This window comes from Equus przewalskii, chromosome 19 (genome assembly GCF_037783145.1).
Source record: "Equus przewalskii isolate Varuska chromosome 19, EquPr2, whole genome shotgun sequence".
NCBI lineage: Eukaryota > Metazoa > Chordata > Mammalia > Perissodactyla > Equidae > Equus > Equus przewalskii.
In genome coordinates this window covers 11,132,238-11,160,218 of record NC_091849.1, presented here as the reverse complement: position 1 = coordinate 11,160,218, position 27,981 = coordinate 11,132,238, and the positions used below count along the sequence as shown (strand labels likewise).

At 41.7% G+C, this 27,981-nt stretch overlaps 2 protein-coding genes across 5 annotated transcripts in view; one reads left to right on the top strand and one right to left on the bottom strand.

The window, feature by feature from the left end:
- ELOVL2 (ELOVL fatty acid elongase 2) overlaps positions 1 to 9,450 on the top strand; it is a 60,200-nt gene extending 50,750 nt beyond the window's left edge. For all 4 annotated transcript variants that reach the window (XM_070584060.1, XM_070584056.1, XM_070584055.1 and 1 more), the window contains 4 exons: positions 328 to 499; positions 3,160 to 3,284; positions 4,009 to 4,143; positions 6,268 to 9,450. In XM_070584060.1, coding sequence (XP_070440161.1) covers positions 328 to 499; positions 3,160 to 3,284; positions 4,009 to 4,143; positions 6,268 to 6,393 — 558 coding nt within the window. In that variant the 3' untranslated portion in view covers positions 6,394 to 9,450. The remainder of the gene's footprint in view (positions 1 to 327; positions 500 to 3,159; positions 3,285 to 4,008; positions 4,144 to 6,267) is intronic.
- Positions 9,451 to 20,666: 11,216 nt separating this feature from the next.
- The window catches only part of SYCP2L (synaptonemal complex protein 2 like), a 97,766-nt gene continuing 90,451 nt past the window's right edge, over positions 20,667 to 27,981 (bottom strand). Inside the window, 2 exon segments of the mRNA XM_070585106.1 lie at positions 20,667 to 21,227; positions 27,684 to 27,746. Of these exon segments, the coding sequence (XP_070441207.1) occupies positions 27,722 to 27,746 (25 nt within the window). The 3' untranslated portion in view covers positions 20,667 to 21,227; positions 27,684 to 27,721.

Sequence of the window (27,981 nt, the reverse complement as noted above, 5' to 3'; positions counted from 1 at the left end):
GCTTGGAGAGGGAGGTGGAAAGAGCAGCCAGCGTAAGCCGGGGAAGATCCTGTGTCAGCCTAGGAATCATGGACTTGGTTCTGTAAGTGCAGAGGAGTAACTTGATCAGATATGTATTTTGGAAAATTAATTCATGTTCAGTAGAGTGGGGTGGATTGCTGGGAATAAGAGGAAACGAGGCAAAGACGCCAGGTAAGATGCTTCTTCAACAGTTTGAGAGAGAAATGCCCGCTCGTGAAGCACGGCGACACGCAGCGTGCTGAGAGGGGCAGCACGGGAGCGTTGCTTTGCTCACCTTTCCTCCTTCCCGTTGGAAAATTCCTATAGGTGGCCAAGGTGCTGTGGTGGTACTACTTCTCCAAATTAATAGAGTTCCTGGACACAATTTTCTTTGTTTTGCGGAAAAAAACCAGTCAGATTACTTTTCTTCATGTATACCATCATGCGTCGATGTTCAACATCTGGTGGTGTGTTCTGAACTGGATACCTTGTGGACAAAGTAAGTTATTGTTACGTTTTCCAAGTTTTCCGTTCTGTGTAATGGATCTTGTGAGACCTCGAGTAAGTCTTGTGCTGAGCGTTGCGTGCTGCTCAGGAGGGCGGGCAGGGGGGCCAGGCGTAGCCTGCTTTGTCACAGGGGGAAGCACGGGGTGGCCAGGGGCCATTTAGTTTCTGATACTGGCAAAATCTGAGTGTTACCCTAAATTTTTAAAATATTTGCTTTTCCATGCACCAAATGTCCCCTGGCCAGAAGCACATACCCCAGCTAGAGCAGGTTTACTCCAAATCCTGAGGCTATAGAAGTAAATATAACATCTTCCACAATCACCACTTGGCTGTGGTATAGATTGAGTCATTTAAACTTTTAGGGCTTGTTTTTCCATTCTGAAAAATTAAAGTCACATCACTGTGACACACCAAAACGGTGGCTTTCAATTTTTTTTTACTGAGAACTACAATAAGAAATACATTTAATATCACAGCTCAATGCACTCATCCATATCTATGTATTTTGTATGAAACAAATTTCATAAACAATATTTACCCTGGCTCTGTGTGAAGTATTTTTTTAAAAATTCTATTTCACTTTTTTAAAAAGCTGATGACAACTCTCTTTACATTGATTTCACAATTCACTAATGGGTCTGTTATGACCTGCAGTTTGAGAAACACTGAGCTAGAGAAAACAGTATTTTTCTATTCAATATTGTCTTGTACCCAAGAATTTAAAAATATTCTATGAAAAATCAGAACAGGTAAAACTTAAGTCAAAATGATTTGTCCTAGGATTTAGGATCTTGTAGAGATGATATTTTTTAAAAACTCCAAGGATGTTTAGAATACGTCAGTGACTGTGAAGATGCAAATTTAAGCTACAGTGTGGAGAAGGAAATTGCCAGGGATGCAGGGGGCCGGAAGAGATGCTTTTCACACGTCTCTTGGACAGAATCTAGTTTCTTGAGTTTAGTTATTAAGACTATAATAGCCTTATGCTGTAATCAGTATACAGACTATAATCAACACCATAGTCAACACCAAAGGACAGTTATCAAGTTTAAGTATTTTTTGTGATTGTCAAGCGATTCATTACAAATCACTAAGCACCTAAAGGTCAGTCTCAAATAATCTCTATGTAAAGACATAGAATTCCTGAGAGTAAAATACAGTGTGTGACAATTTCTACTCAACATAGATTATAAAAATTATATGCTGCAACTACTCATTTTTCATTAAGTGATGGAAATGAAAACTCAGGTGGGTAAAGAAATATCACTAATATTGTGCTACCTGGTACTCTGAAACTACATTTGGATTTTCATGTAAATTCAAGTTCCTTAACAAGTTATCCCAGCCAGTGTTTGTTAAGAACTTACTAGATGGGGGTGGTATTGTTCCTTTTGTTCTTATTCATTGATCTGCATTTATCTAATGGACCTCTAATCTGGGATTGAGAAACCAGGCTAGGGAATTGAAATGGATTCATTAAGCAGCATATGTGCAGTGCCTCTTAGTTTATATAGTATTACATCACCTCAGCTAATCCCTGCACAACCTTAAGAGGTAATTATTATTATACCCATTTCCAGATGAGGAAATCAAAATTTATAGTCAAAGTGACATCCAAGGGGACATAGCGAATAAGGGGTCCTCTAGCTCCACAGTCTCTTCTAGCGCAGGACTGACAGCTCACAGACCAGCCATCTGGATCCCAAGCCAACACATAGTGTTCACTTTGTGCCGGGCCTTGTTCTAGGCACTTTACATATATTGATTGATTTAATCCTCACAACAGCCAGTTCCCTGTTTCCAACAAATGATCCATCTCTGACATCTCCCCTCTTGCAGCTAAATCTTTTTCACCCTTAGTTGACCCAACACAGATCTTAGCCCTTTCTCCTTGGTTTCCTGAAACACCATCTGCCCGTGTTGGTGGCAGTCATAGAGAAGATTTTGTGAAGATGATGTCAGACGATGGGGGAATGCTGCAGCTCAGCTTAGCACAGCAAATGTCCTAAAACTGTATTTCAGCTGTTCCTCGTCCTAAAAGTCCATGAGATGGTCCAGCCACTGGGAAGGGCTCACTGCCTAGTCTCTCCTCAGTCTCAGCCTTTTCTCATCCTGCTGGACCTTCTCTCTCCTCTGTATTCTCTCACCTTCCCCAGATCTCTGGTTTCCTAGGTCCCTTTTGAGTGGATTTTATTAATTAAAGAGCAACGAATTTTCCTAGACTCTTTAGCACCCTTTTCAGCCACGTACTGAAGCCTCTCTTTCCACAATCAAAAGGGCTCATCAAAGGTTTAGCTAAAGCAAAGACACTTCTCTCTCAAATTCTGCCACGGCTTTAAGCTAACATTTCTTTTTCTCCCTGATTAGCTGATAGTAATGACAGTTAAAGAGACAGTAAAGCCTTTGCAAATCAGGAATTCCCTGTGTGGTTGGCGCTCTGACTGAAAAGCTCTCCCCAGTTGGTCCTTCTGTCTAGGTGGCTTTTGCTGCATCCTGGAGTAAAGGCACGATAATCTGGGCAAAGTTTTAGTGTGAATTTTGTTAGCACCATATTGGTTATTCATCTTCAATTATGCACAGGAAGAATCTCACTTGACGAAGAATGAACAATGCTACTTTCTAGAAGAGAATTGTTATCCTCTCATTCTACAGGTTTCTTTGGACCCACACTGAACAGTTTTATCCACATTCTCATGTACTCCTACTATGGGCTGTCTGTGTTTCCGTCTATGCACAAGTACCTTTGGTGGAAGAAATATCTCACGCAGGCTCAGCTGGTATGTCCTCCCTTCTTTCAGCTCGTCTCCATGTGAAGCGCCCAAACATTCTCATGGGTGAGGGAAAGGAAACAGGAACTTGTCTTCTTAGAAGTCAGGGGCTTTTCTAAGTGTGATGAGGCTGCCTATTTTTCTCTAAAAACGGCCTTTTAAGAGTGAAACCTTGTGTTAAAACATTCTTTGTGTATGCAATTCAATTAGTTTATTCCATGCTTTCAAATGTAGATATACTCTAAAGGTAATGTCTCTGTTAAGTCATTTTTATCTAAATAATTTCAACTGCTACTTTTCTATGAGAAAATTAATGGGCAATTATATATACGTACTAATATAATTTCAAATAAAGTTTCTGGACAGGCTAGTGGGCTGCTTCAGCATTTTCACGTTTGTTTTATTCCTGCAAAATTTAGGGAGTAAGAGTACAGTCATGTGTCACTTAACAACGAGGATCCGTTCTGAGAAATGTGTCATTCGGTGAATTCATCATTGTGTGAACATCATAGATTGTACTTAGGTAAACCTGGATGGAATAGCCTGTTCCACATGTAGGCTGTATGGTGCAAACCTTATGGGACCACCATGTCATATGCCGTCTGTCCTTGACTGAAATGCTATTATACAGTGCATGACTGTAGTTGGTTTCTAAATGGATAGAACTTCAGAGGGGTTTTTACATGGCTCGGGCTGAGTCCCTCACCACGATGCCCTTTCCACCCCCTTCCAGGTGCAGTTTGTGCTCACCATTACGCATACCATGAGTGCTGTCGTGAAACCGTGTGGCTTCCCCTTCGGCTGTCTCATCTTCCAGTCTTCGTACATGCTTACATTAGTCATCCTATTCTTAAATTTTTATGTTCAGGTAAGTTAAATGTAAATATTCAGCATTAAAACAATAGATTGTGCACTTTTGCATTATATATGTTTAATTTTATATTAAACATATATAGCAGCACAGGCTTGTTGATAAATTCAATTGCTAGAGGTGCACAAAGTAAAACATGAACCTTGCATTCCTAACTCCTCTCCCCAAGTCCTTCTGCTGCTTGAAGGACACTACTGCGAATGGTGCATGGGCATTCTAGTAAACCCTTCTCAAGGCCTGAATGTAAAGTTCTAACAGCAATATTATGCATTTGTATCATGTATTTGCACCATGTGACCGAAGCTTGACGTCTGAAAATTAAACACTGTGTATCGTAAGACAGATCCAGGAAATATATGTGAATGGAGAAAAATGTGGGCTAAATGAATTTAATACTAAAAAATTGTTTCCATATCAGCCACTGTGATGTTGTAGACTCACTGTTTATTTGGAGAAAATTATTTTAAGGCAAACCAGTGTGTAAAGGTCACCTTGACTTTTTCTGAAGTGTCATTTTCTTTTTAACTAACAATTTAAGATTTTTAATTTTTTTTCCTTTTTCTCCCCAAAGCCCCCCGGTACATAGTTGTATATTCTTAGTTGTGGGTCCTTCTAGTTATGGCATGTGGGACGCTGCCTCAGCGTGGTTTGATGAGCAGTGCCATGTCCGCGCCCAGGATTCGAACCAACGAAACACTGGGCCGCCTGCAGCAGAGCGCGCGAACTTAACCACTCGGCCACGGGGCCAGCCCCTTAACTAACAATTTAAATGGAAGAGCGCTTCAAATGCAATTTCAAAGCAACTCCGTTATGCAGAACTGATGAAAGCAGAGCAGAGCACAGGCCGCAGGTGGTTGGAGATTTTAAAGTGCTCTCCTTTGTGGGCTGGGGAAACAAAGCTTCAGGAAAACAAGAACACACATTTATATTCAAAACAGTGCTTTTGAAATTGTATTCAACTGTATTTTCTTCTTCTTCTGACAAACAAGTGCTTTCTGATTTTCCAGTGTGCGCTTGTTGAAAGTCAGCCCATAGCAGTTTTGTACGAAGCACAGCTGTGGGAACGGAACTTCTGACAGCTTTTCAGCTCTTGTGTTTCTGAAGTTGGACTGGCGAGGCTTTGTGTTTTGTGAGATAAAAGTTTCCTTTGAGATTTCTAAAGAAATAACCATTGATAGAACCAAACAAAGCCACACACACACATACACACAAAAGCAAAAGGTTAAGGGAAAGCTCAGGGAGCCGTTTTGGTGCATGGGGCTGAAACGGGAAGAGAAGTGTGTGGCCTGGCAGCGGGGCGCTCAACAGCTATAACCTGCTGTGGGTTCAGACTGAGCACTAGTCCATTACGGCTAAGCACAGACTTTCAGTCTTGACCCTTGTTAATATGACTGCCTAACACACAAAAACGGTGAAAATGAGATGAGATGAGGTATTTTGTCAGTATAGGAAGGATGTGCAAAAACTAAGGCAGAGTCCCAGGTACTAGTACTTTTCAAGTAACAGCACTTTTCACTTGAATTGTATTTTTAAAAAATTATATCTTTAAATAAGTCCTGGGAATGTCATGTACCACGTGGCAACTCTAGTTAATCATACTGTAGTGGCTATTTGAAAGTTGCTAAGAGAGTCGATCTTAAAGGTTCTCATCACGAGAAGGAAAATTGTGTAACTGCGTACGGTGACGGTTCTTAACTAGACTTACTGCGTGATTGTTTCCGAAATACACACACCTCGAAGCATTGCGCTGCACACCTGGAAATAATAGCATGTATATCAATTACACCTCAATTTTAAAAAGCGCAAAAAATTATATCCTTTCCAGGTAAACAAGTAATGCAGAATAATTTTAATGCCAATCCCATAATACAAAACAGTAACGTACTGTAGATAAGGTGAAAGAAACCTTTCATTAGAATTCATGCATTTATCTTGTTTTTACCTTATTTTTATTTTCAACTAGAAGCTTAAAAATTGTCATACTGCAAACAAGAATTCTTATTAGAAAGTCCAGCATCTAACAAAGTCATGCCCTGTTTTAGACTATATGCCACCTTAGAGACAAGGTCTTGTTAAAGAATCCTGTTTTCTTTTTCTCTTCCAAATGTACACATCTAACAGACATACCGAAAAAAGCCAGTGAAGAAAGACATGGAGGATCCACCTGCAGGGAAAGAAGTGAAGAATGGTTTTTCCAAAGCCTACTTGACCGCAGCGAACGGAGTGATCGGCAAGAAGGCACAGTAACGTCGAGGGGCAGACAAAGCATACATAATAGCCTAACAGATTCGCTTGTTTTAAAGCAAAGACTGAATTCAAAGTTATATATGTTTTGACATAAACTAATTTCTTTTGAGTTTATAAATCATTTGTACCCAAATGTGTTAATATATTGCTGTTAGGTTAATCTGTTAACGGAATGCTTCCATCAGCATTGAGGTGAGGCTGAGCTCTGTAGACCTCAGAATCGGTGCCACTTCTCATCCTCCCCTCTCGGTGGGACTGAACCCCTCCCCAGAAACGTCCTCGTAACGCCTTATACACAGACAAAGCCGGGAGACAGGGAACAGTGTTCTTCACAGCAAGTCTGCAAATAAAAAGTTAGGGTTTTGTTCAGATTAAAATGTTTAAAACAAAATGTTAATTGTCTTCTAAATACAGGGTATGTTCTAATCTATATTAAGCAATAATTGTCAGTGCATAAAGTAATCAGCCCATTTGTTCCTTTAAGAATCAACCCCAGGAAATATTGACATGGGATCATAAATGGGAAATCCAGCAACTTTTCTCTCTTAAGTTAGAGTCTGTCAAATTCCCACAACTGCTCTTAATTCTCAACTTAATGATATGGTAATGAAATTTGTATTGTTTTTTATTTTGAAGATTCGTTTTTTTAGGAAGAAAAAAAATATTCTGTCAAACCCTCATAGCTCAGGGGCTTTGGGTAGGAGTTCTCCGTTTTAATTTGGTGTCCTTAATTATTCACATATTCATGCCTACCTCTCCTGTTAAGTTCCCCTGGGTTAGGATATAGACAGACACAACGCTCAGTATTACAAGCAGGATCTAAATCTGGATGCCCATTTCCTTTCTGAACAGGAACTCAAGCCCAGTCTTCCCTTTTCCTTAGAATGATATATCCCTGGAATATTTATAAATCAGAATTAACAGAGCAACGGGGGCGCAAAATAGACATTGAATTTGTCAACTATTTCTCGTGAGCCTATTTGTGAATATTCTCCCCAAATACCGGCTATCACTTTGCAGGTCAAGTTTTTGAAAGTAGGAAGAAAAAGATGGAGGACTATGGAAAGATCCCAGCAGTGAGCCATGGCTGGTAACGAGCCACGGCTGGTAACGAGCCACGGTGAAAAGTCGTTTGGCAAACCCAGCACGTCCTTCCCCCGCTGGGGTACTGCGATCTCTGCTGAGACCCCAGCACAAGAGCAAAGGAAGGTGTTAATGAATATTGTCTTTCTCCCTCAGTGGAGGACTGTTATTTACTATTAAACTGTACCAAGAATGGAAACTATTTTCTGAAGATTTGATACCCTATAAAATTGTTATTTCTACCTGATAAAACAAGACTTGCCAATTTTGACACTTTATTCTTTCCTACCTTTTTAAAATAAGTTTTTAGGTCTTAACATTGACATCAAATGCTTAAGTGCCGGAAAGGCGCTTTCACATTGCCCCAACACATTACGGTCCATTTGGGGCACCGTTCTGTCCTTTTTTTTTTTTGCCATTTTTTTTCCCTGAGCTCTTTTTTCCCTGAGCTTTTAAATTATTTTTCCTGTTTTTTTTTTTTTTTAAAAAAACACTGACTTTTGTACTGACATTGTACTGACTCTGCTAACTTCTCTTTCCTGTCAACTCCCCTCTCAGGATTCTGGCCCCTTTCCAAAAGGTGAGCGATCCTAGTCTAGCCCTCCTGGTGACTGTGCTGTGTCCTCTGACGTCCCCTTCCCTGCCAGCTGCTCCATCTCCATTGCACAGACATCTTCTGTCTGATGCCCACTTGCTCTTGGATTGATTCCTCTAGTTTTCTAAAACTGATTTGCTCTAGGGTGCTTAACCCCCACTTCCATCCCATTACAACTGTGTGTTGTGAGGACTGTCTCCCAGAAACTCACTGTAAAATAAGGGCTAGCTTGGAGTCTCACTATTGTTGCTCCTCTATGACAGAACACAAGCTGGGCTAAGGAGAAGCCCCTTTGGAGCAACTGGACTCCAGTTCAGTTTTAGGTCTCAAACATGGGCTAAAATCTGTTATCCTAGTTGGTTCCAGGTAAAAATGAGACTCGGACATCCCTGGTCCTTCACTGTATTCAGCTTATTCTTAATTGTCAGTGGGGCACTCCAGTCTCGCCACTCGGCAGCACTGCTGCGGTTCTGGATGCCCTCCTGGGCTTCATGTCTGCGAGCAGCCAGGGATGCCATCATTCAGAGTGACAGGGTCACGCAGCTCTAAGTCAAGGCAGCTTGAAACTTCTCAGATCAAAGGGGAAAACTCGGGTAGTTTACACTGTCAAGCTCAGTTTAGTTAGAGGTTCCAGGATGCTTATTTCCAATTTGGTCTTTAATTCTAGAGGAGCTTAATAAAACACTTATAGCCTTAAACCATTCAAGGGCTGGTAAAAATACACAGAACTATCTTAGCCACAATATTTGAATCAAGTGAATATTTTAAGCTGTCATTAAGTGTTGCAACTTTAAAAAAACAAAATGTTTACTTTGTGATTTTCCTAAAACAAACTCTAGAAAAAAAAATGTGTATAATCTGTTATGGCAAATGTTTTTTCCCAAATAAATGTCCTCTTACTCATAGGAATGAAAACACTTAAATGAATATTGTAAGCATATCTGTTAATAATTCCCACAATTTTTTAAACTAACAAAATAATAGAATATTTACTTAATAGAATTAAACAAATTTTCAACCCATCAAAATTATATATTAAACTATTTAGGCATATCGGGGGATAAAGACCTCCCCACCCCCATCAGAAAGGGATTTCTTATTTTTAAGGCAAAATGGTATTTACTGTGATGGGCAGAACAGCACTTTGTGTGTAAGAGAACATTCTAGTTCTTTCCAATATCATTTTATGCTGTTCCTGGGGGCTTATTTGGAAAATAAGGATATCACTTTTTTGGTTTTCCTTTGAAAGAACTTACATCTTAAGAACATGGTATCATGACTGGGGTGGCGAGGGAGGCAGGGAAAGCCATTTTTCTTTGTAGATAAAAAGCATTCTGTGTGATTGTTGTATAATAAATTGATTTTTACACTAAAGTAAAGCAGGTTGTGATTTTTCTTATTTGTTTTAGAGAAGTTAAAATGTGTGCCTGCAAGGTATTCCAAATGACCTATTACTCAGGAATTTTTTTAAACAATAAAATGATATTTTAGCAATTAATTTTAGATGTTTAATTATTCCTTCATTTCACTAAGCAATGGGCTTTTATGTAACATGATTACCTTTACATAGTATGCTTATACCAAGTTAAACTATTCAGAAAATGGTCATTCAAGAAAAAATGAAGACCGATTCAATAAGCAGAGGCTATAAAGGTTATAACAGGTAATGAATTGCTGTCTAGACTGACACGGGAGGGACACACATTGGTCGAGGAGACATCAGGTGCAAACATCACGTGGTGCCAGAAGCCAAGGACCCCACCTTGCAGAGCGCCCAGACAGGCAGGGGCTGCAGCCGCCCAGGACGGGCATGCGAGCCGGGACTTGACCATGGTGAAGCCTGGGAGACTCAAGTCGTGGTCTTGGGGCCGGATCCGAGGGTCACTGTGTCAGTGTAGAGTTTTGAATGGGACGTTGAGAACCAGACACAGGTGCAAAGGAAAGCTACGCAAGACGTGCTCAAAGTCTGCTTAGGGAGCTGCTTAAATTCCTGGATAGTAACGGGGCAGGGGCAGGCTAGACTAAGGAGGGGCAGGAGCCGGGAGGGAACTGGACAGGAAGACACGGGGAATGAGAGGCTGGCACTGAAGACGCAAAACTTCATTCACTCTCTGGATGGGAGCTAGAGTTTGAGGGGGAAAGTGGGCATTTTAAAGAGCCTCCTGTTACCTACTGGGTTTTCATTATTTTAAACAGCAGGTAGAACCAGTTCATTAAAACTTTGTGCTTAAAAATGAAAGATAAGGGGGCCGCCCCATGGCAGAGTGGTTAAGTTCACACACTTTGCTTCAGCGGCCTGGGCTTTGCCAGTTTGGATCCTGGGTGTGGACCTACACACCACTCATCAAGCCATGCTGTGGTGGCATCTCACATGGAAGAACTGAAATGACTTGCAAGTAAGACATACAACTATGTGTTGGGGGGCTTTGGGGAGGGAAAAAAAAGAGGAAGATTGGCAACAGATGTTAGCTCAGGGCCAATCTTCCTCACCAAAAAAAAAAAAAAAAAAAAGATAAATCCTGTCCCTATGGCAAGGCCTAATAACTGCTGTTGCAAATTAAAAGCTGCTTATACATGATAAATGTTCTACTAAATGAATTTCTTAGTTACTTTACATAAAGAAAATTTCAGTGTATGCTTTTATTACAGCAGGCTTTCTTCGAAATCAAATTACATTCACATATTTAAAGAAGAGTTCCACTCCAGGGCACGCAGAGAAACAATCACTCTTACAAGACTAACTACAGTCACCTAAAATAGCCCTTGACCTTCAGTAAAAGATGACTTTCAATCATGGGGGAAAGAAGAGGAAACACTATTGATTTGTAGGTCATTTTTCTGCCTTAAACTGTGCTGAGGGAATATTATGACGACACCAAAAGGACAAGGCAATCAAATTCATACCGTCCTTGAGCAATTTGTAAATGCAGTCATGGCTCTTAGGAGCAACCCACTGGGAGCCCATTAGGACCGTGTCTGAGGCCAAATCACATGTGGCAGCCTGGGTGGCTCTGCGTCCTTGGTGCTCTACCTTCGCGTCCGCACGCACCCCACCCAGCCTGCAAGCTTGAGACGGGCCTCTGCTCTCGTATCTGCCACAGTCACCATCACTCATCCTTTTACATTTTGCCTATTAACCTAGCTGACCCCCAAAGGGGTTTGAATCTGTGACTCCTGAGCATTGAACAACAAAAGGAAAAAATCATGCACAGTTTTGCCTAGACCGACGTCACATACTTAGAGGGAAATGAATGTAACAGTCCTGTTGGCTGTGGCCCTAGTAACAAAAATAGAAGGTGCAGATTCCTCTGAAAGATTTAAGAACTCTACCTAAGATAGTCCATGTGGAACTCGCCTTTATTTTTTGAAAGCTGGTTTAGTCCTATGGGCTTCGACAAACTCTGGAAACAGTAGTGAAGTTCAACTGCAAAAGTCATCAAGTCTACCTTGCCCAGTGGTATGTATTATGCTCGAGACACAGATGTGACCCAGATGAATGCTCTGCCGTTGGAGTTCCCAGTCTGGTGTAGTCGATGGAGAAACATTTCGTTATAAAAGAAGTATCGAAACCAGCTTACCAAGAAAAGTTCCCTGAAGGAGGCAATGGCTGAGCTTAGTTTTGAGGGGTGAGGAATTCTCCATATAGAGAAGGAGGGAACTTTGTCCAAGGAGATTCCAGAGGTTACACACCTGGGATTCTTAGGGGAGTCACCATTCCTCAAGCAAGTCTTTCTCGGGAGCCAGGCGTTGCCCCAGGCTTGGAATCAAAGGGTGAAGGAAACAAAGTCTCTGCTCTCACGCTCACGTTAGGGGACACCTCCTGCAGGGAGAACAGGCAGCTGTCACATTCTGTAGGAAGGGGCTGTGTATACCAACTGCTAAACGTGTCAGGAGTCACCGTCACCCCTCATTTACATGGGGGACTGAATGTGAACACTGAGACCACTGTTTATTACTGATTCAGGTCACGCCACCATTCTACTAGTCCCGGCTTGAGAAAAATGACAAAAACAATTAAAATGACATGACTGTGTGTGAATCATTATACTTTGAAGTATATTTCTTTTCTCCTTGTGATAACAAAAGGACTATCACACTGTGTGTTGGGTCCAATCTGAGAAGCAGAACCACTAGGAGACATCCACATATATCCATAACGGGATTTGACCTTACACAGTTGTGGGAGTGACTGAGCCGCCTCTGTAAGGCTGTTGTCATCGTGTCTGATGCTGGAGCTTGAAGTCCACGGGGCAGGCAGTCGGGGAGGGAGGACGCGTGTAGCGTGGGGAAGACCAAGAGCAAGCTAGAACCACGGCATGAGCTGGAGCCCGTGAGGACGGGGGCTGTCTGACAGTCTCGTTGCCTCAGATCTTGGTGATGAGGGTGTCCTGCAGAAGCCAGGGCCTGTGTCATAGAGCTATAATGCACACACCAGGCCAGGAGGAGGAGTGACAGAGGATCAGGGAAGGTGGAGCAGCTGCAGGCCCAGCGTCTGCCTCACAGCATCGACCTGAGTCCACAGATGGGCAATGACGCATGTGCACCGCAACACGGCAGGCCCACTACTCTGCCCTCCAGATCGCCCACCGGACTCTCCGTGGCCCACTCTCACCAGAGACATACAGGAGCAGAGTCAGCCGGGCCAAGTCGACACGTTACGAAGCCACCATATCCCGTGATAACAATCCAACACACCTGGGCCACATAAAGAAAGAAATCCAGTGACCCAGTGGAAAACCTGAAAGGCAAACACCTAGCTTACCCGAATTCTCAGTAATAGAAGCTCCAGCCAACAGTAACCAGGCTTCTGGAACCCAGGCTGCGTTTGTTTCTCCATTGTCTGGTCAGTAATAATGACCATCTCATAAACAGGAGAATCAAACCATTCAATGACCAGAAAAGTAAGAGCCGGACCAAGTACAGCTGGGCCTCCCACTCAATAAATCCCAGTGCATGTGGAAACAAGCTTTCCAGCTACCCTTGACCTAACGCAAAGCTGAGTTTTTTCATCTTGGAGATTTATCACTTTACTTACACATACTAGTTTTCTAAAAAGCATCAAAATTCTGAACTCAGTGACACTTGTTGTCCATATATTCTCACCACTCTGACACCCCTCCCCGCCCTTCCTCACACACACACACACACACACACGCATGCACATCATGCTTCTTTCCTTAGGCTTCTGGGAAAGGTCTCAGCTACACTGGCTTTGAGACACAGGGTTTGACAAACTCTGTATTAGTTGGGGTTCTCAGGAGAAACAGAACCAATAGGAGATATATAGATAGAGAGAGAGAGACAGAGAGAGAGTGATTTTCAGCAATTGGCTCACGCAGTTGGCTCAGCTCCAGTGGGAGCTGGCAAGTGTGGAATCTGTAGGACAGGCCAGCAGACTGGAAAATCGGGCAGGAGTTGATGGTGCAGCCTTGAGCCTGAAACCTGCAGGGCAGCCCAATAGGCTGGAAACTCAGGCAGGGTCCTATGCTGCAATCTTGAGACAGAACTGCTGCTTCTTCAGGCAACTTCAGGAAAACTCAGTCTTTGCTCTTAAGGCCTTCAACTGATTGCATTCAACCCACATTTTGGAAGGTAATCTGCTTTACTCTAAGTCTACTGATTTAAATGTTAATCACATCTAAAAAATAGCTTCACACAATATCTAGGCTGGTGTTTAACCAAACAACTTGGCCCCAGAGCCGAGCCAAACTGACACACAAGATTGACCATCACATGCTCCCTTGGTAAAATGACCAAGAACTCAGGGCCTATTCCTACCTTTCTTGACTTCATCGACACTGGAAAGGGTTAACAGCCTCTCTCTCAAAATTCTCTTGTCCTTTGGTTTCTGACAACGTGAAGGAGCCCATCCCTGAGATTGCTAAGATTTCTGCTAAGGCACAAAGGTGAACAAGGCTTGAGGAGCACACGGGGATCAGGCCACAGACGTGTAAGCCAACCATTACCACACTGTGAGCTGTGTGTGAAGTCAGAGATGAGCAAGGTCACTAAGCAAGCCCAGAGGAGGGGCTGGTTAACTGGACCTGGGGCGGGAGGTGGGGAGGACCTCATGTAAGGAAACAGAACTGGAGCCGGGCCCGGAAGCACATTTAGGGGCTCACTAGAGGGAGAATCGGGTGAAGACTGTTTCCAGCAGAAGCAGCAATAATAGTTGTGGAGAGGCATGATGACAATGCTGTCATAGCACATTCTAGAAACTTCTAGTAGTAAAGAGGAGGCTTCAGTATAGGGCAAGAAGTAGAATATGAGGCTGAACACGTGCAGCCTTGAGAGCCACACTAACAGGGAGCCATCACAGTTTCAGAATGGGAATGGTGGGCTAGACGGGCATCGTGGGCAGATCATTTGTGGTTACTGGGCAAAGAAGAGCTGGGAGAAGCCAGGGGCAGAGGCACCGTTGCGGCATTTTCCCCAGAGAATTAGGGAAAAATCTAGGCTAGATCACAGAGGAGATTTTACTGGGAGATGCCACACAACTTTGAAGGGGGAAAGAGTCAAACACTGATTCTGAGCTTACGGACAGGAGTGGACGGGAATGCCATGAATTCAGCAGGAGAGGCCGTGGACTGGGACGGGCCAGGGCCAGCAGAGGAGCAGACCTAGATGCAGACACCTTCAGTTTGAGGTGTGTGCACAACACCCACTTGGTGCTTGTCTAGTGGGCAGGTGCAAATGCACTGGGGCTCAGGAAGCTGTTGGTGCGTGGAAGAAGATGGGGAGACAAGAAAGCAAAGAGAAAGGCAGCATTTCCCAGAGAATTAACCAGAAACAGGGCTGAGAAAGCAGCCAGGGAAAGAGGAGAAAGTGATGTCCCAGAAGCCAAGGAAAGACAACATTTACACAAATGCTGCAAGGAGGTCAGGTGGGCAACTATGGAAAAAGGTCTTCGTTTTGGTCAGTGGGAGGCAGTCAGCAAATTGCAGGGGGCTTTACAATGAATGAGAACCAAAAATAACCCAAACACATCACATGAACATAATGTCTAAAACTGGGGATATGAAGGAACAGCTACAGCAGTTGCTAAAAGGGAGAGCTAAGCTGAGGTGTGTGTGTGTGTGTGTGTGTGTGTGTGTGTGTTGAACAGCTGAAGGGCAAGTCTGAATGCACCTGCAGGGGAAGGGTACGCATCAGGCGGCCAGGCCCCTCCCTCAGCTGGGCAAGTGATGCTTTGGGTCCCTTTGTTTCTACAGGAAAAATACTCAAGGACTTCACTGCTCAATCACTGTATCGTCATCTATGGCCTCGAACAACTCACACCCTGAAAGCAGCTCACTGGAGCCCTGAACCTTGGAAAGAATGGGCCTCACTCCTTCCTTGTCACAGAAGGGTGGGGAAGGATGCAAAGAGCTGGGAGGCCTTCATGCCGTTGGCTTCCGTGTAAAAGTACAAAAGCCAGGACACAACCTGCTGGGGAAGGAAGGTGAGGATAGAAGAAAATCCTGGGAAGAGCCACTGCGGAGGATGGACGGTTAGAGCACAGAGGAAAGTCGGAAATGACCAACGAGGCTGAGGCCACAGGGTGGTAACAGAGTTCGCTGGGGGGTTCGGGGCTCTCCCCAATAAGAGGGAGTCCAAAAGGAGGAGAGCAGTGGTCCAGAGCTGGGCAGAGACCTGCAGTGGTGGGACAAAGTCAACAGGGTCCGGGTGAGGAGAGCTGTGGCGCTGTTGCTCCTCAGCTCGCTGAATCAGCTCCCCCGTGGCGCGCAGCCCTCTGTCCTCCTCCACGTGACCCACAAGAGCCCCTCCACGCCCACGTCCCGCCACCCCACCCACTCTTCTCACTCAACCTGGCAGAGCGTCATCAAGCTGTTTTCCATGTTTCTTTGCATAACTATTTGTCCCTTCCGTCTGCTGGCTCCTTGAGGGCAGGGACAATATCATCATTGAACCCTTGGTGCCATGCACAGTGCCTGGCACACAGTCCGGGCTCGGGAAGGATTCGCTGAATAAGACGTGTTCGACAAATACTTTTTGGGGGATATTTTCAAAGAGATGTCCCCCAATATCTCAAGCTGGTGGTTTTTGCAACTTACACGCACCCATCCTCAAAATTAGCTCCTACACCTGCCCTGACCTGTCCCACGTGTCCCCTCCTTTCCTTCCAGAACCTCTATCCTAGCGCAGGCCTTTACTGCAGTTGCGTCCTCCTGGTAAACTGAGCTCCGTCTTCACACTGCTACTAGTAATCCTCCGAAACCGCCTTGTGCTCAGTCCGCACGAAGTCTTCAGTGGCTCTTTCTTACCTGTGGGATAAAGTCCTTCTAATCAAGCCAGGAAAGGCACTTCAGTTCAGGCCAAGCCAAATTTAATTTCTGCGAATACTCCATAGTACTATGGCCTTGAACAAATGCTGCATTTTTCTGTCTCCGTTCCTTTATTCATGTTAGTCTCTCTTTGCTAACCATAGAAAAACCCTCCCCATCCTTAAAGATCTATCTCAAATGGCACTTCTCCTCCAGGAAGCCATTCCTGATAGCCCCCCAACAAAATGACCTCTCCCTCCTCACAACTCTGATGGTGCTCAGTTTACATGTCATTTATGGCACTTGTCATACACAGCTTTGAGATTTTTCAGTTACCTGGATGTCTTTAGACTAAGTTCTTCCTAGCTAAGATCACCTCTTAGGCAACCTATCATTCACCCCATGAGCTAACTCAAGGCTTGGAGAGAACAATGCTCAGATATAAGTTTACTAGTTACTGGAAGTCATATACATTTTTTTTTTAAGGTATACTTTTTCCTTTTTTTTTTGTGAGGAAGATTGGCCCTGAGCTAACATCTGTTGCCAATCTTCCTCATTTTTTTTTTCTCCTCCACAAAGCCCCAGTACATAGTTGTATATCCTGGTTGTAGGTTACTCTAGTTTTTCTATATGGGACACTGCCACAGCATGACTTGAGGAGCCATGCTAGGTTTTCACCCAGGATCCAAACTGGTGAATCCTGGGCTACCAAAGAAGAGTGTGTGAACTTAATCACTCGGCCACGGGGCCGGCCCCCACATACATTCTTGAAATGTCCTTCAATGCAGACAGTCAGTGTAATGGTTCTGAAATCCATACAACTCCAGGTCACCAGAAATTGTGAGCCTTAAACTGGAATATGTAAATTAAATGAGGTTAATTAAATCTTTTGGACATAAAAAATAAGTGCTCTTATACTCTATAAAGCTTACAACAACATACCAAAACACAGCTCATTAAAAAATTCTAAAGAAAAGATGACGACAAATTGGGTTTGTAAACATCTGTTTCAGGCAGATTAAACTATTAATAAATAAGCTACACAATTCAGGCCTACCTCAACAAAGAAGAAAAATCCCAAATAGACAACCTAAAATCGCACCTAAAGGTACTGGAAAAAGAACAACAAACAAAGCCCAAAATCAGCAGAAGCAAGGAAATAATAAAAATCACAGCAGAAATAAACGAAATAGAGACTAAAAAAATAGAAAAAATTAATGAAACCAAGAGCTGGTTCTTTGAAAAGATAAACAAAATTGACAAACCCTTAGCTAGACTCACCAAGAAAAAAAGAGAGAAGGCTCAAATAAAATAAAATCAGAAATGAAAGAGGAGAGATTACAATGGACACCTCAGAAATACAAAAGATAATAAGACAATACTATGAAAAGCTATACGCCAACAAATTGGATAATCTAGAAGAAATGGATAAATTCTTAGAAACATACAACCTTCCAAAACTGGACCAAGAAGATGTAGAAAATTTGAATAGACCGATCGCCAGTAAGGAGATCGAAACAGCAATCAAAAACCTCCCAAAAAATAAAAGTCCAGGATCAGATGGCTTCCCTGGTGGATTCTACCAAACATTCAAAGAAGACTTAATACCTATCCTTCTCAAAGTCTTCCAAAAAATTGAAGAGGAGGGGAGGCTTCTTAACTCCTTCTATGAAGCAAACATTATCCTGATACCAAAACCAGACAAAGACAACACAAAAAAAGAAAATTACAGGCCAATATCATTGATGAACATCGATGCAAAAATCTTCAACAAAATACTAGCAAATTGAATACAACAACACATTAATCATGATCAAGTGGGTTTCATTCCAGGGATGCAGGGATGGTTCAACATCTGCAAATCTATCAACATGATACACCACATTAACAAAATGAAGAATAAAAATCACATGATCATCTCAATAGATGCAGAGAAAGCATTTGACAAGATACAGCATCCATTTATGATAAAAACTCTAAATAAAATGGGTATAGAAGGAAAATACCTCAACATAATAAAGGCCATATATGACAAACCCACAGCAAATATCATTCTCAATGGAGAAAAACTGAAAGCTATCCTTCTAAGAACAGGAACCAGACAAGGATGCCCACTGTCACCACTCTTATTTAACATAGTATTGGAAGTCCTAGCCAGAGCAATCAGGCAAGAAAAAGAAATAAAAGGGATCCACATTGGAAAAGAAGAAGTGAAACTGTCACTCTTTGCAGATGACATGATTTTATATCTAGAAAACCCTAAAGAGTCCACTAAAAAACTTGTAGAAATAATAAAGGAATACAGTCAAGCTGCAGGATACAAAATCAATGTACAAAAATCGGTTGCATTTCTATACACTAACAACGAAGTAGCAGAAAGAGAAATTAAGAATACAATCCCATGTACAATGGCAACAAAAAGAATAAAATACCTAGGAATAAACTTAACCAAAGAGGTGAAAGATCTGTACACTGAAAACTATAAAACATTGTTGAAAGAAATCGAAGAAGACACAAAGAAATGGAAAGATATTCCGTGCTCTTGGATTGGAAGAATTAACATTGTTAAAATGTCCATACTTCCTAAAGCAATCTATAGATTCAACGCAATCCCTATCAAAGTTCCAACAATGTTTTTCACAGAAGTAGAACAAATAATCCTAAAATTTATATGGAACAACAAAAGACCCCAAATAGCCAAAGGATTCCTGAGAAAAAAGAACAAAGCTGGAGGTATCACACTCGCTGATTTCAAAATATACTACAAAGCCATAGTAACCCAAACAGCATGGTACTGGCACAAAAACAGACACACAGATCAATGGAACAAAATTGAGAGCCCAGAAGTACACCCACATGTTTATGGACAGCTAATATTCGACAAGGGAGCCAAGAGCATAAGATGGAGAAAGGAGAGTCTCTTCAATAAATGGTGTTGGGAAAACTGGACAGCCACATGCAAAAGAATGAAAGTAGATCATTCCCTTACACCATGCACAAAAATCAACTCAAAATGGATTAAAGACTTGAATGTAAGACCCGAAACTATGAGACTTCTAGAAGAAAACATAGGCAGTACACTCTATGACATTGGTCTGAGCAGCATATTTTCAAGTCCCATGTCTGACCGGGCAAAAGAAACAAAAGAAAAAATGAACAAATGGGACTACATCAAACTAAAAACCTTCTGCACAGCAAAGGAAACCATTAACAAAACAAAAAGACAAGCTAACAATTGGGAGAAGATATTTGCAAACTATATATCAGATAAGGGGTTAATATCCAAAATATACAAAGAACTCATACAGCTCAACAACAAAAAAAACAACAATCCAATTAGAAAATGTGCAAAAGACCTGAACAGAGATTTCTCCAAAGAAGATATACGGATGGCCAACAGGCATATGAAAAGATGCTCAACATCATTAGCTATCAGGGAAATGCAAATCAAAACTACAATGAGGTATCACCTCACTCCGGTCAGAATGGCTATAATTAACAAGACAGGAAACGACAAATGTTGGAGAGGGTGTAGAGAGAAGGGAACCCTTGTTCACTGCTGGTTGCAGTGCAAACTGGTGCAGCCACTATGGAAAGCAGTATGGAGTTTCCTCAGAAAATTAAGGATAGATCTACCATATGATCCAGCTGTTCCACTGCTGGGTATTTATCCAAAGAACTTGAAAACACAAAGGCATAAAGATACTTGCACCCCTATGTTCATTGCGGCATTATACACAATAGCCAAGACATGGAAGCAACCTAGGTGCCCATCAAGGGATGAATGGATAAAGAAGATGTGGTATTTATACACGATGGACTACTACTCAGCCATAAGAAATGAAATCCGGCCATTTGTGACAACATGGATGGACCTTGAGGGTATTATGCTGAGTGAAATAAGTCAGAGGGAGAAAGTCAAATACCATATGCTCTCACTCATAAGTAGAAGATAAAAACGACAAAAAAAAAGACCAAACACATAGCATTGGAGATTGGACTGGTGGTTACCTTTGGGGAAGGGGGGAAGGGGGAGGGCAAAAGGGGTGATTAGGCTCACATGTGAGGGGATGCACTATAATTAGTGTTCGGGTGGTGAACACGATGTAATGTATACAGAATTCGAAATATGATGTACATCCAAAAAAAAAATAAATTAAAAAAAAATAAATAAGCTATATTATGTAACTTACACTGTTACATTATATAATGAATAAACTGTTTTTGGTCAAGGCTATAACTGTACTTAACCAATCATAAATTTACTTTGTAGATGGCCTTAAATTGCATAGGTTTCATTTTTCTCAAATAAATTCAAGCGCTCAACTGTATTCACAACTTGCTGTGCTCAGACTTTATTAGAGCATTTAGTAATTATCACATGATGAATAGTTCTCCTCTGCTAAAGCTGGAGGATTTGTTAAGGTGCCAGAGAAACTAGAAATGTTTGCAGATCAAATGAAATAATAACTATCTCAAAATACAACACCATTTTCATCTGAGCTATTTTCATCACATTCAAATTAAATTCTCCCTCCAAAAGATACACTAAGTAGTATGTATACAGATGCCAAGGTGGTTTTTTTTTCACATAACTTAAAGACACTTGTCAAATAAAAATCAATTTTACTTTTAAAACCATTAAAAAGAAAAAAGCAACACTACTCCAAGTTGCTAAAGTCCCTTAACTTCCCATTTTCTGACCAAATTTTAATGCAAAGGGTTAACTTTTGTGAACAAATGGATAAGAACACAACTGCAAACTAACAACATCTTCTGTTCCAACTCTGCAGCTCTCAGGGACTCCATCCTGAGTGAGCAAAATGCATGAGCACAGAGCACCGGTGCACCGCTTGTGTGGCCGAGCCATCTTCATCCTCAGGCAGCTCAGACTGGTGGGAAGGGAAAAGAGGAGGAGTTAGTCGAGCCTGAACTATGCCCCTCTCGGTCCCTCAGAACTCAGGGAACCAATATATGAATATCACTCCTTTTTATCAACTCAGACATCCAGTGAAGTTGCATCTCACGTGGCCACTGGGACCTAAAGTCAGTGCACTGAATGAAAACTGGCTCGAATCTAAACCACCCTCACAAACCTCTTAAACACGAGCCACTCTGAAGACATACATGCCATGTCCCAACAGTCTAACACAGTAGTTTATTTTTTCCTCCAATGTTGGAGAAAAGACAGCTATTTCTTGGGTGGAGTACCAGAGGAAGTGGCTGGGCTGGCTTTTGGGGACATGCTGTGTGAAAAATGCATGACATTAATAACCAGACTGGCATTCAGCCCAATTCAATGCTCATAAAACAATGGGTAGGTAGGGGCTGGTATCAACGCAGGAAAAGATTCTCCCACTCTAATGCAAACACTGGGGCGCATGCTCATTGAGAAGAACGGCAGACAGAATCACCCGGGCCATTTAAGTTATTTCTCTATTTTTTCTGTGTTCAGCACATGTAATTGCATTCAGGCATGATAGACATCACTAGTAACCTACCCAGCATCTATTCTCCCCTTCTTCCTTATTGACAGAACCCCACTTTTGGGAGCACAGTAGCATGCTCAAATTCTTGCCACCCCAGTTCCCCTTGTAACTAGGGAGGGCCGTGTGACTCAGTTATGGGCGGTAAGATGGAGACAAAAGTCTATTGGTTTGGGCTTCACGAAAACTGTTTCCCTAATTTAAAAAAGGAAGAGAAATAGATTCTACTGGCATACATCTTTTACCTTTTATTTATGCCCTCTTTTCCGCCTGGAGCGTAGAAGAGATGCCTAGAAGTAGAGCAGACAGTCTGTGGCTATAAATCTCAAAGCTACAGGGAGGATGGCAGAGCAAGAGGCTAAAAGAACCCGTGTCCCTAATGACCGCTCCAAGCTGCTGCTCCAGCCCTGGATAACCTTCCTCGGGCTGCTGCTTATGGAAGATAAATCAAACCCTTGTTTGGCTTAGCTGCCTGAGTCTGATTTCTGTTACATGTGACCAACTGTAACATGTACATTTAATTCACATTTGATCCAATTATCCATTAGGGCTGGGAATTACTCTAATATTCTTAGCCCAGATTAGTCTTTTTTCCATATCCTCTTTTAGTACTATTTTGATTTGGAGATTTGTTGTTATTTTTGTTTCCCCAAAAGAAAATAGTAACTTTTTCCTGATAAGGAAAGTCACTCAAGATATATATAGAAGGGTGTTCACTAAAGATTTATTTGTAATAGTACGTTAAAATAGTCTGGATGTTTATCAACAGGGAATTGAATGTGTAAGTTCTAGCATGCCCATAACCTAAAGTATTGTGCGGTTATTAAACAACGTAAGCAGATCCTTATTATTGACTTACAAAGGAATCCTACTTTTCTTGTTGAGAGAACAAAGCAAGAACAATATATGTAATATTTAGTATATCATTTATGTTACTTAAAAATACACATACGTATATTTATGCAGACAGATGTATGCATTTTCTATAAGCATAGACAAAATGTCTGGAAGAATATACCAAACTGTAAAGAGACAGTTATCTCTGGATCATAGAGAGAAGGGAGGGTTAGGGAGAGGGGACAAATTTAACTCTCTATAAATATTATGCTAAAAGTACAGAACAGCCTAAGATAGACAGTAAATTCACTAAAATGTCACCACACAGAAATAACCACAGTTGACATTTGATGAATATCTTCTAGAATCTAGACCTCTTACTATGTATACTTGGACATACATACACACCAACTTGCATCTTCTGTGACACCTCCCCGTCCTTGTTATCTCATTGGACAACTCTTCCTCATCAACATGTTGGAGCAGCCCAAGAATTCTGTCCTGGCATGTCTTCTCTCTATACTTAGTCCCTAAGTCAACTCAGTCAGTCTCATGCTGAGCCCTCTGCCATGAGTTTCAGTCTTGAGTCTCCAGTGCTCACTTGAGAACTCCATTCAGATGTTGAAATCAAAAATCAAATGTATGTCCCAAATCAAACTTTTAATATCTATCCACATCCGCCGTCTTCCCCTACCAACGAAACTGGACCTTTCTCAATCTTCACTATCTCCTTAAATGACACCAATTTCCACCTAGCTGCTCAAGCCCCAAATCTGGAAGTTATCCTTAATCCTACTGTTTCCCCACCTGCCTGATATAATCCACCATATAATCAGCAACCCTTCCAACTCCATCCCCACTACCCACATCCTCCCATTCCACAGCCCAACACACACACACAACCTGGAGAAGAGTCCTTTACTATTGCCTCTTTCACCGCAATTAGACTAAAATCCAATCTCCTCACCATGGCTGGTAAGACCCTAGATGACCACACCACCATACGCCATCCTTCTAACCTCATCATATGCTACTCCACCCTCACTCCTTTTGTTTGGCTCTCTATGAATTTCTACAACATACTAAGTGGCTTATAGCCTCAGACATCTGTCTTCGACATTCCCTCCGAAATGCTCTTCCCCCATTCTCCCCACCACTGGCTCCATCTCACCCGTCAAGTTTTTAGCTCAAATGTCACTTCCTTTGAAAGGTTTGATTTTGACCCTCCTCCTTCCACACTATGAGTCTCTCCTTCATCACACTTTCTCCTTCTTAGTACTTACCACTAAGATGAATTCTTATCTGTTTACTTGTTTACCATCTGTTTATCCTACTAGAATGTACACTCTGTAAGGTCCAGGACCTCCTGGGTATTGTTCTACTCCCAGCATCTAAGACAGCACTTGGCAGCTAACAGACTCAACAGTTCATTGAGTGAATGAACATATACATCCCCATCTAATATTCAAAACAAACGGGATCATGTTATATATGCTGCTTTGCAACAAGTTTTTACTTTTTACTATTAAATGTCTTCCCAAGTCAATTAGTATAATCTAAATCACTCTTTTTAATGGCTACATGGGATATCATATAGATGTATCAATCTATTTAACCAAACACTAGCTGGGCAATCAGGCACTTTCCAGTATCTCCCCCTTAGAATTGTTTGTAATGCATATCATTGTACATATCTTTGCACAGTCCTATTTTATCTTTAAGATAATTTCCTAGAAGTGGAATTGCCAGGTCAAAAATCACAAAGTACAATTTTGGACATGGAAGGAGTTTTAAAAAAATCACCCACTTCATTTATTCTCAAATAAAATAAAACAAAACACATGTTCTTAAAAAATAATTACTATATTCTTTGAGGTAAATGGAATTGCATTCTTATAAAAATGTATTTGGACATGGTCCGCTTAGGGAATTTAATTCAGACCTCTAGATTGAAGAAAACCTCAGAGTTGGTATCTGTGTAAAAAGCCCCATTATTAAATGCTGTGAGAATGAACAAAAGAGTATTCAAAGAATCCAACTGGGTGGGATGGTGGCTGTCCCTAGAGTGACTGGGTCCAAGAACAGAGGAGTTGGTGGTTGTTCTGCACATTCCTTATTTATTTACTCTGTGGGCCTCACCACTCTGCCACAAAGTTCATGGAATGGTAGACCCACGAGCTACTGGGCCATCCAGGGAAGCATTAGGGTTCACAGTGATAATTCCATAAACTCCTTCTTTAAAAATCTCTGAGTCAATCCCACCCGGTCTCAAATCCCTCTTTGCCTTAGTAATCACCAAAAAGACAGCTGTTATTGTCCGCATTCTCGCCTAATGCTGGTTATACGTCTCCTCTTCTGCCCCAGTCAACTACCCTTCGCCAACCAAGGGCTTCCTCTCCAGCCCCTACAACTCAGTCTGTCAGCAACAAACTCCCTGATATCCTCAGCCTCTTCTTGGAAGAAAATATCTCCGTGCCTCCTTCTTTTAACTAAAATGTGGCTGACTTCCTAGGGCACCACCTGTCCTTACACCCTCTCTCAATTGAACACTTTTTCTCTGCTATCCCTTTACTTCATGGTCAGGTGGAGGAGCAGGGATTCTCTTTGCTCCCCACTGCCACACGCAGATCATTACTCCCTCTCCTGTAGAAACTTCCCTGCTGACATTTACGCCATCCGTCCGAACTGTGCATCCATCAACTTTATGGCTCCTCTGTTCACCCAGCCCTGGTTCCTGTCAGCCTTGGTAGTCACTGAAACACTGTCAGGAGACACCTATCTTCATGTTCGGGCTTCTCAGTTCTCCAACTCTCACCTCCCACAGCATTTTCTTCAATTTCACCACAGCCATGCACTCTCAGACTTCTTCGTCAACACAGACTTCCCACCTCTGAAATCTTGATTTTCAACATTCCACTTTCTGACCTCACCTTCCTGGCTTTTCCAAGCTACTTGCTTTCCTACCTCCACTGTCACAACTTTTGACCCCACAGAGACTGTCAATCCTTTAACTTCATGTTACAGACTGAATGTTTGTGTCCCCCCAAAACCTCACATGCTGAAACTCTACCCACCCCCCATGTGATGGTATCAAGAAGTAGAGCCTTTGGGAAGTAATTAGGATTAAATGAGATCATGAGAGTGGAGCCCACATGAATGGGATGAGCGCCCTTATCATAGAGAGCTTGCTTCCTCTGCTCTGCTCTTCATCATGTGAGAATTGACACCTCTATGTTATTGAAGCTCCCCATCCATTGGTCTTGATTTTGGTAATAATGCACCTAGAGTTTCTTCTTTAAGCATAATACTGACCTTTGACTGAGATTTATCCTACTAAAGAATATCTAGTTATTACTATTTTACTAGGTTTTATAAAAATTCAAAAAACAGATGTAGAATTCTTTTCAAATGCTTTTTGAAATACATGGAGAGAATCATAATGATTTTTCTCCTACATCTGTTAGCAATTAATGCACTATTAGATTCCCTAATATCAAACCATCTTTGTATTCCTGGAATAAATCTCACTTCGTCATGACATATTATTCCTTTAATAAGCTGCTAAATTATGTTTGCCAATATTTTACTTAGAATTTTGCCTTAGTTAAGTGAGATTGTTCTATGGTTCTCTGTGCAATTTTTGTTGGGTTTTGGTATTGCAACGCAAGATTCATAAACACAACTTGGAATTTTTATTCTTCTTCTATATGCTGGAATAGTACTAAAGTTACCCTTTAGTCCTAGTTAGTCAAGACCACTCAAGTTATCCTTCTTTAAAGGACAAGTAGAATTCCTCTGTGATGTAATCTGGGTCTATACTTGCTTGTATGATAGTTCTTAATCAACTTTCTCTATTTCTTCTATGAATATTTGCCTAAGTTTTCCCATCTATTCAAGAATCCATTTCATTAAACTGTGTTTTCCTGGAAAATTGTCCATTATTCCAGGTTCTCATCAAAACTTGGATGTCATAGACATTTGAAGGTTAGAATGTTAACAATGAACTCTAGTTTCTTCTTGACCCACACATTCTCTCACCCCAAATCTTCCCTATTCTCTACTTGGCAACACCATCCACCTAGTTGCTAAAAGACACAAACCCAGGAGTCCCCTTATTTCTCCTTCCTTCACCTATGGCTTCCATCTGTCTGTAAGTTATTAATTCTAGCTCCAGAACGTATCTGGAGTCTCTCCCTTTCTCGCCATCTGCAAAGCCCTCCAGTCGAGCCTTCCTCGTCTATTCTTCACTTCTCCAATCAGTTCTCAACAGAGCAGTTAGAATTACTGTTTTGCAATATAAATCAGATTATATTACCCTCACCCCCAATGCCTTTGCTCAAAACCCATGCATATTTTCCTTCACTCTTAGTATGAAATTCAAACTCCTCAACGTGGTCAATGAGGCTTTACCTCAGTGAGAGTCGGCCATGCTGCCAACTTCATTTCAGGTAACTGTTCCCCTTACACCACTGTGATCCAAGAACTTTGATTCCTCAACGATGTCAGGTTCTTCCCTGCCCCATCCTATTGCTTTAAACTGTTCACAAGTCTCGTACCTCCCTGTTCTTGAAACCCCATCCTAAATGTTACTTCCTCAGACAGACCTTTGATGACCACCCTATCTGAAACTGACACTTCGTACCATTGCTCTCTGCCAAAGCACCTTGTTAGCATCCCTCAAAGCACTCAGTAAACTTGTGATTATTTTATTTGCTTACTTGTCTTTTTTTGTCTTCCTTAAAGGAATTTATTCTTAATGGGGGCAGGAACATCTCTGTGTGTTAACCTTTGTATCTCCATCTTTAGCCTAGTGCTTGATGCAGAGCAAGCCTTAATTATAAATATTTACTGACTGAATGAATGACCCGGATCCAAAAGGATAATTTCTAGGATGGGAGATATTATGAAAGAGGAGGAAACTCAGTGGAAAAGACGCAATATAGACAAAGTGTAAGAGCATTTTTTAGTGCTTGCTTCCCCTACTCCAGTTCACATCGACTGAACAAAGCAAACCTTTGTACGTACCCCAGGAATGCGATAATAAAACTGGGCTTTGGTTTTCCTCATGAAGGCTGAATGGGATTAAGCCTGGAAGAAATTGGTCCATTGCATTATATTCACATTAGGCAATTTAAAAATAAGAATACTTGTATACGTACATACATATACCATAAAGTTATTTCATAGATCATTACTGGATGTTAGCCAAGAAGGTCAATGGCCAATTCAGGATATCAACATAAGAGATTAACATTTTCACTTGATTCTAGTTTATGCATTGTCTCTGTCAATATCATTAGCCCACAACACATGTAGACGTATT